The sequence below is a fragment of the Nicotiana tabacum genome, chromosome 13, assembly GCF_000715075.1.
Source record: "Nicotiana tabacum cultivar K326 chromosome 13, ASM71507v2, whole genome shotgun sequence".
NCBI classification, from domain to species: domain Eukaryota; kingdom Viridiplantae; phylum Streptophyta; class Magnoliopsida; order Solanales; family Solanaceae; genus Nicotiana; species Nicotiana tabacum.
Window position 1 is genome coordinate 115750826 of NC_134092.1, and position 9450 is coordinate 115760275.

Below are 9450 nucleotides of genomic sequence, written 5' to 3' on the forward strand. Positions count from 1 at the left end.
GTTACTTCTTCTCTCAATTGTCGGCAGTCTTCATTTATATGGCCGTGACTACCAATGTACTTGCACATTAGGTCGGGGTCCCTTTGGGGAGTATCAAATTGCAATGGTCGAGGCTACTTAGTATCTTTGATACGTCCGATGGCTGATACGATGCCGGCGGCGTCGACGCTGAAGTTGTACTCAGATAACCTTGGTGCTTTCTTAGAACCGATGGGTCTGTTGAAACCGTTTTTGCTCACGAGTCCCCGGTTATTATGACCTCGATAGCTTATTCTTTCACTCCTCGCAGGGTTGCGTACAAACATATTACCCCTTCGATCTCCATTGTATGGTTGATACCAATATCTGTTCGATCTTGGTTCATAATCGATGGCTCTTTTGGATCTGTCACTAGTTCTGACGGGATAAACGAACCCGGAATGGGCCTCGAGCTGATCGTCTTCGACCCTAATTTTTGATTGGTACCTGTTATGGACGTAAGCCCAAGTTACCGCTGTGTATTCTATCAAATGTTTTTTCAATTGTTGTGAAGCCATGAGCTTTGGGGGTTGAGTCCTTGGGTGAATGCCTGAATGGCCCAATCATCCGCGACCGGAGGCAGATTCATCCGTTTCATTTGAAACCTCGATACGAATTCCCTGAGCATCTCGTTATCTCTTTGCTTTACTTTGAAAATGTTTGACTTCCTGATTTCGAACTTGATGGCCCCGGCGTGCACTTTCATAAAGGAATCTCCAAGCATAGCAAACGAGTCAATAGAATTTGGGGTTAAGTTGTGATACCATATCATAGCTCCTTTTGACAAGGTCTCTCTGAACTTTTTCAGCAGAACGAATTCGATTTCGTCATCTTCCAAGTCGTTCCCCTTGATGGCACATGTGTAGGAGGTCACATGCTCATTTGGATCGGTTGTTCCATTATACTCTTGAATTTCGGCCATACGGAACTTCTTTGGGATCGGCTTCAGAGCTACGCTCGGAGGGAAAGGCTTTTAGACAAATTTCGTGGAATCCAGGCCCTTCAGTATCAGTGGTGCTCCTGGGATTTGGTCGACCCTGGAGTTATAGGTTTTCATTTTTTTCGTTGGCTTAAATCTTATTTTCTCCCAAACTCACCCGTTTTTGTCAGTTCCTCAAGCATATTTATTATCTCGGGGTTGGTCCCATGTTCTGCTTCACCCGACCTTTCGGTGGCCGGTTTATTTCTGCGAGTGTTTTCCCGAGATGGTTCAGGATCGACTTTGGTTCTGCAACTAGGCTATCACTGCCTGTTGAGCCTGTAACATTTCGAAGATCACACGCAAGTTAATCCTATCACCTTCGCTATCGTGTGTACTCTGGTCTCCCTCGCGAATGCTGTTTTCGGGGTTAGAAGGCAAGTTTGCTTCGATAGCCATGTGTGAGTTAACATCGATCGGATCCGCGACTGGGACTCTGTTGAGGTCAGCAAGGGGCACCTCGTTACTGGGCACCACGTTGTTGTTCTCGCCATGGTGGCCGGACTCATCGTCAACGTTCAAATGGGCAGATTGAGAGTTTGACATTTTAATTTGACGTGGAATTAAAAGCTCAAAGAGCAAGTGTAAAATAGAGCGTGTTATAAAAATTTGTATCAAATTGCCATTATTATCCTTGGCCCCACGGTGGGCGCCAAACTGTTTACCCTAAAAGACGGATAACAATTGAATTTATGTGTGGTTTTAAGGATATGTGAATCAATTTAATACAAATGATAAATAACGTTAGATTAGACAGATAAATGATGTAATAAATTGTCAAACCAATTAAAAGGAGTGATCCCAGACTCAGTAATAACTCAATGTAATGCCTGCCTTCGATCCCGGGATCACAACATGAAGAACTGATGAACAAAAGTGAGAACTTTGAATAGGAGAGAAAATAAAAGTATATTGCCTTGATATGCGTGTTACATTATTTTTATGAATAATAATATTTACCAAATATATAGTAGGGGCGTTTTACCCCAAGTACAATTCTAAGAAAGATAAAAATCTTCCACTACTACGATCACTGATACGAGCCGAGATTCACGCGTGATATCCGGTTAGGTACGGATATCATGACCCTTTGTTAGTCGTGTGCAGCTGCTCGGTGATGCTCTCCGAAGTCTCAACACTTAAATCAGACCTCGAGAATATGACCCCGATATCCCCGAGGGCAGGTGTTTGCCCGATCCCTGATACGAGAGGTTCTTCGTTCGGACTCCGATACTTTACGGTCATCTTCCCACTCCGCTCGACTTACCGGGAAGTCGAGTCATGCAACAGGTTCAGTTTTACCCGTATACAGTGGTATTTGCAAATATGTAGAAAATAAGAATATGTCAAACAAAATTAATACTCTTTCTGTAATCTAAAGCCACCCTGGGTGGTGAGGGGGTCAAGTGGGAATGAATTATTTTTAGGGAGCGTTTTTTCCGTTAACGAATCTTATATGACAAGAATCCCAGATCAATCGGTTCTAATACAATATAAGATACCGAGTGAAAAACAAAAGAAATACCACCTTTGGTTCGAGTCCACCTCGTAAACTTATCTCCAACTCATAAACATAACCGATATAAAGTTTTATGATAGCACCCAATTTTTTCGATTAGACGATTCCATCTATGTGTCGTGTGACAAGCTGGCAGACTTGAAACATTCGTAGACTTAGTTTCTTTTCAAATTAACAAAGACAAAGTCATACTCATTATCATATTGTTATCAATATTATTACTTTGAGAAGAAGGTTTCACTAATGTCACGATTGCACCCAAATCTTTATTCTTTTTTCTTCTGGAATTTAAACATTCATTCAGGAATCAGCAGTAGGAGAATTACATTGCATTATCTGTGCCTGCTTGATTTCAGACATATTGACACACGACTTTCTATATTTTAAGAAAATTTCCTAATTCACATTACGATCTAGCTAATCAAGATAATTAACCATTAAATTAAAGAAGAAACAATATAATATGAAAGGTAGTATAGTCTACGATCATGAATAGAATAACGCAAAATTGGTAAAACACGGCTCATGGCGAAAAATAAAGGGAAAAAAATCATATATTAATGACCAATGCTTCTATTACTAGAAAACTGTAATTATTTTCCTATTTTGCAAATTTTTGTATGTTTAAAAGTAAAAAGAATTGAGAATATGCACTCTTTTCTCAAACTTTGATCCATCATAGAAGTGTTGGTGATATAGTCCTCCTTTATTCTTTATAATTTCCTATCTCTTAATAATTTGAATTATGAAATTTTGTGTATAGTTTCCTAATGTCTAAATGTTACTCATTTTTTGTACAAGAAACTGACTAGTTCATAGCTCAATCCCAACCTAATAAGCAAGTTTATAGGTTCTAAAGGCGGAGCTAGAGTGCCGGTAGCGGGTTCATTCGAATCCAGTAACTTTGCTTCAAACCCTGTATTTGTTTTAAGAAATCCATTGAATATATATATATATATATATATATATATATATATATATATATATATATATATATATATATTAGAACCCAATAACTTAAAACGATTAGAATACTCAAACCCATAAACTTGAAATCCTGGCTTCGCCTCTGTCTAAACTTGCATTGAACTCATAGCTCATTATACTTAATAGGTTCACAATTGAATATTTATACATATTTAATGTATTTTTCAATACAAATATAGGGCCTAAGCAAAATCTAATAGGTTCGTCAGAACTCGTAATTTATAATTTCCCACCGCCCCTTTTGGCAATAAGGATTGGTCAAACTAACTCTCTATCATTGAGATAGGTCTATGAATTTTGGACAAGCGGCGATTTTATGCTCAGGCCTAAATTAAATAAAATAGAATTAAACAACAAATTTCTTCTCAAGATATTTTTCTTTTTCTTTTTGTACGCAATGCAGAAATATAGAACTGACAAAGCAATTAGGACAAAACTTAGAAAGTCTAAATCATGATTTCATAGTTAATTCTAAAGGGTAAACAACTTTTTCTATATCTATACAAAATTTTCCTAAGTACTACAAAAATTGCTTGATTTTGCCCATAAAAAATCAATATGACCTTTTCAGATACTTGAAACCAGTTGATCCATCAAAACAATCCACTCTATCTTTGTAAATATTCATCAATTTTAATAACTCAGTAGTTTTTTCCTTAGTGTTTTCACCACAACCAACTTGCAAAACCACCAATAGTTTCTGAAAAGCACCTAATTCCAATGCCTCAATCACTGAAATCTCATGTCCACCTTTGCAAAGTTTCCATAAAACTGAAATTGAACATTCAGTGGCCATTTGTGAAACTCTCATAATTTTCTTGACTATTAGTGGCATTGTCAATCCATTGTCATAAACCTTTTCTTTCCCTTCTTGAAAATTGCAAATACTGTCCAAAACTGCTAAAGCCTTTTCTGTTATACTCTTTTCAGCATCCACAAGAATTTCAAGAATCAAAGAAACTAACCCCATGTTGACAAATTTGACCACAACTTTGTTGCTATTTTCATCCAATGTAGATGACACCATAGAGTAAATTACCATTAGGGAAGCTTTCGTAGTCGAGGGGCAAATCGGTACTTTCACCATTTGGACTAAAGATTCAGCCAAATCTTGAATTTCAGTTAGATCATTTGCATAACTTTGGTCATAAGAAAGCAACTCTTTCATTACTATAACTGCATTTTGCCTTGCTGATAAATCTTCACCTTTCAAAAACCATGCCATGCAACGTAAAGATATCGATGATCCTAACTTTGATTTTCCCTCTTCTCCAATTGGAAACATCCATATTAATCCAGACAACAAATCTTTCAATAAATCCGCGCAATTTTCTACACTAATCTTCGCGAACATCTCAAAACATGTTGCAAAAACACTACCTGTACCACATTCTACTATGCATTTCTTGTTTCTTTCACTTTCCTTAGCCAAAATCTTGACTCTTCCCACCAATTCCCTGCATTTTTTTTCATTCCCTCTCTGTGTTTCAACCATTAGCCTCGAACAAATCTCCGATACTTGAGATGAATTGATAGGAATTCTTGGAGTAGGAACTCTTTCAATACCATAGTTTTTATTCTCCACACACCAATCTTGAATCATTTTTCTTATAGTATGGTTTGGTATAAGATCATAATTTCTCAAGACTTGATTTGTTACAGGGCACGTTGAGTTCTTCGCCTCGATCCATTTTTCAATGTTTTCACGATCATATGAAATTCCAGTACATAATGTGACTGGATCTTTCATTAAATCAAGAGAAATTGGACAAAGAAAATGAGATGGAATTGTAAGTTCTTTACAAGAATTCAATCTTGTTATCTTCTTTTTTCCAGCTCCCTTGTCCTTTCTACGTCTCCAAAAAATCATAGTGATTAACTAAGTAAGAAAAATAATGTACAAAATGAACAAAGATTGAGAGATTTAGAAGTAATTGTTTGGTTCAAAATTTTGATGGGGTTTATTTTGTTATATGTGTTTTTTTTACCACTCTTCTTAAGAAGGGGGTATATATATATATATGGGGTTGGCTCAAAGATGAGAATGAAAGGTTGGAGTTAGGGAAAAAGAGAAATTTTGGTAAAAGAAACAGTCAAAATTAGAAGAACAAGGTTTGTAATACGTTTTATTTGAACATTGACCGTTGAATATTTGAAGAAGAAAATTGACACTATGTTCACAGCTAACAATTTTAGAAATAGTTTTATTTTCTTTGAATTTGTTTAAAATAGGAAAATGTATAAGTTGGGCTACTATGGTTTGACCGAATGACCAAGTCGCTAGTCAATACAAGTCGGTGGCTCGTGGCTGACCTGTCAAAGGCTGGACATTTTCTTTCCAATTAAAGGCTTTAGCCGACATTATTATTCTTTTGTTTTCAAAGTTTGTACGTTAAATTCAGAATTGCTCAGTTTTATCTTTCCATATAATTTTGATCTATTCATATTCTTATTATAGCAAATCTTATATTTATTAGTAGCGGAGCTCCAACGAAAAATGCGTGGATTTCACGTGTTCAAATTTTTTTAGAATAAAATTTAAATTTTCTCCTCAACTTTTGGCTATGATTGGTCGGTTTATGTTAAAATCGAAATAATCAGGTGTTATTCGGAAGCTAATAAAATAACAAAAACAACAAACCAAGTTTGATCTCATAAATGGGGTCTGGGAGGGTAGTGTGTACGCAGACCTTACCCCTACCTCATAGAGATAGAGATGTTGTTTCCAATAGACACTCGACTCAAGAAACAATGGAAATAAAGCACCAAGTAGCAAAGAATGTTAGCAACAATGTAACATAGTAACGTGTGCGAATGCCGTAACATGCGAAAGTTAGTAAAACAAACTTTGAATAACGATAAATCAGATAATAAAAGAGAAATATACCAAAAAAATACAAACATATAACGTGATTCGATCAATTGACCTACGTCCAGAGGATCTAACAATTTGTGAAAGTAATCTTAGATCAAAAGTTTAACGGGCCATGTTCCTTCTATTTTTCTCTATTTTCCCCTATCTATTGGCGATTCTTTTTTCTCATATAATATTGAGCTAAATGAAATTGAGATAGTTCTACTGTCAGATCTAGAGTTGTCAAAACGGGCCAGCCCAACTCAGCCCAAGTCTTGTGGGCTTTTAAATTTGGTGGGCTAGGACGGGCTGACCCGTCATATGAATGGGCCTTAAAATGACCATCCCAACCCAACCTTAAGAGGGTCACAGGCTAGGGCGGGGCGACCCTTAAAAATTTTTCGTGACGTAGTCGATTAATCATATAAGCAACTTCTATTTGCTTAGAGCGTACATAAAACTTGATATTTATCGAGGAATCTCGTAATTGAAATGAAATTTCTCTGTATCTCTAGCTCTTTGTTTTTTAAAGTTACATGAATATTTTTTTAATACTTTTTTTCATTTTTCACAGATTCAGAGATTGCTTCAATAAGTTTATATGCTGAGGGGTTTTAATTTAGGATTAACATCATTTGCTGATTTCATCATTATAGTTCATAAAATTTTTAAAATTCCAAAAACATTTGTGTATTTAAAATTGAGCTTTTTCTATACTGAAGAGCAGTTTAAATATTAATAATATATTAAAGTAATATTTTTTTTAAAAAAATATTATTATTGGCCACCTAAAACTTTTTCAGTTCGTTATTAATTAACCAAAAGAAAAACTAATTTTGTCATATTACATGCATGTCAAAAATCTAAATTCTAATTGATATGGAAGGGTAAATAAAAAAATATTATTATTGGCCACCTAAAACTTTTTCAGTTCGTTATTAATTAATCAAAAGAAAAACTAATTTTGCCATATTACATGCATGTCAAAAATCTAAATTCTAGTTGACATGGAAGGGTAAATGAGCAATCTAGGGTTGGGGAATGAGAATTATAGTTAATAGTTTTTTTAGTTTTTACTTTTTTAAAATATTAAATATTTAATAGTTAATTAATTTAACTTTAATTAATTTTTGGCCTACGAGCCGACCCAGACCCAGCTTCGATCATGCCTCAAGGGTCAGCGGGCTGACTTGGACCAGGCTTATAAACCTCAGTTCTAAATGGGCTAAAAAAATCTTAGCCCAACCCACCTAAGTAGCGGGCTGGATTGGGCTGGCCTCACGGACCAAGCTCATTTTGACGGCTTTAATTAGATCAAACACTTAGAGAAATTGAAGTATTTGATTTTCTTTTATCATTTTTCTTGTTGCTTCTTATTAATTTCTTTTAGTCCTATTAGTACAACTAATATAAATAAATAAATTTTAGAGTAAATTTCACTTTACCCCCTTAAACTTTAAGGGTTGAGAAATTATATTTCCTCCACTTCTTGAATGAGAACGATAACTCCTTAGGCAATATTTTCGGACGAGACTTAGAGCCCATTTTGATGGGCTTGTTTTAAGTGAATTTTAAGTCAAAAACCATAAGTTAGGAATTATAGCCATTTGTTTTTGGCTTATTTTTGTCATTTTAGCTTAAAACACAAGTACTTAAAAGTACTTTTTTACTTTATCCAACTACTACAAAACTTAAAAGTAGTTTTGACTTAAAAACACTTAAAATAAGTCAATCCAAACATGCTCTTAATATTTTAATTATAAGATCATATGTTGTAAATTTTATTTATGGTACTTCTATGTAATCCATTTAATGTGCCAATGTTATGTTTAAAGAAATAAATCAAGCGCGATATGGAATTAAATGAAAAGGTTGAATGATTTGACTCTTACACTTACGAAATATGTCATTTCTTTTTTTTTTGAGACGATGTATTATTTCCTTTGTGAATATCAACCAAAGAACAAACTCAAATTGTAGATAAAGCCTATGTAAATTTTAAGCTTATGTTGGCATTAATTATCTCGTCTGGAAGTGTGTGAACATTTTTTAAAATCTTGTGCGACTGTTGAATGATGTCTAATTTAATTTCTGTATCAGTCTAAATAGATTTAAATTACACAGATTGTAAAGATATTTTACTACTAATTATGGATACAATTTCAACTTTCAACCTTTATCCTACTCATACATATCGGCCTTTTAAAGTGTTTTGAATGAATAACAGTGAGTCCTTCGGTGCTTATTTTCCAGTTATCTTCGTTGAACTACCTCAAAGTTTTGGTTTATTAGAACTATTTCTTTTCATTATTTCGTTCTTATTCACGTTCTTGTGTATATTTTCTTAGAGAACACTCGATCAGTAGCTAGTTAAAGACATACATCATCGAATAACTACAGAGTATAGTCGCTCCAATAAATAATGCCGGCAAAATCTATATCTTTTATATATTAATATATAATCCCTCCATTCACTTCTTCTTGTTCATTTTAGACTTTACGCTCCCTTTAAAAAATAATAATTATAGTATGTGTTTTACCATAAAATTTTTAATAATGATAGCATTTCAAAAAGTCTTGCGAAATAATTGGGGAATGAATAGTTCATGATAAGAGTAAAACAAGAAAAAAAGATTATGTTTCTCTTGATTTGCTAAAATGGACAAGTAAAAGTGAAAATATATTTTTAGTATAATGGATAAGTAAAAGTGAACGGAGGTAATAAATATATATGTGTATATATATATATATCATACATATTTTATATATATATATGGCTAGTGAATGTACTTACTTTTAGCCGACTGGCCAAATGTGTAACTTACCCAAGATATTTTAGCAAAAAAAAATTAAAAGTGAAATAGCACGGCTTAGCCAGTTTCGGACTGACAATCGAAAAATAGCCAGCGTTTGCAAATTCATTGAAAAATAGCCACTGTTTTACTGAAACACAAAAAGTTCCAGTATAATATGCTGGATTATGGAGCTCCTGCGTATAAAATTAAAATATATTATGTTGGAACTCCAGCATGGAAAATTCTAGCATAGTATGCTGGATTATGGAGCTCCTTCGTTTAAACTTATCGCATATTA

General features: G+C 34.4%; 1 protein-coding gene across 1 annotated transcript; it reads right to left on the reverse strand.

Annotated features, from left to right (window-relative positions):
• Window positions 1–3676: 3676 nt before the first annotated feature.
• On the reverse strand, window positions 3677–5495 carry LOC107786542 (U-box domain-containing protein 21-like). The gene has a single exon (XM_016608029.2). It carries the CDS (start codon window positions 5371–5373, stop codon window positions 4057–4059), a length of 1317 nt encoding a protein of 438 aa, XP_016463515.1. The 5' UTR covers window positions 5374–5495; the 3' UTR covers window positions 3677–4056.
• Window positions 5496–9450: the final 3955 nt, after the last annotated feature.

Bases quoted from the DNA above. Each gene is read 5' to 3' on its own strand.
- LOC107786542 (XM_016608029.2), bottom strand. From the start codon at position 5,373: ATGATTTTTTGGAGACGTAGAAAGGACAAGGGAGCTGGAAAAAAGAAG.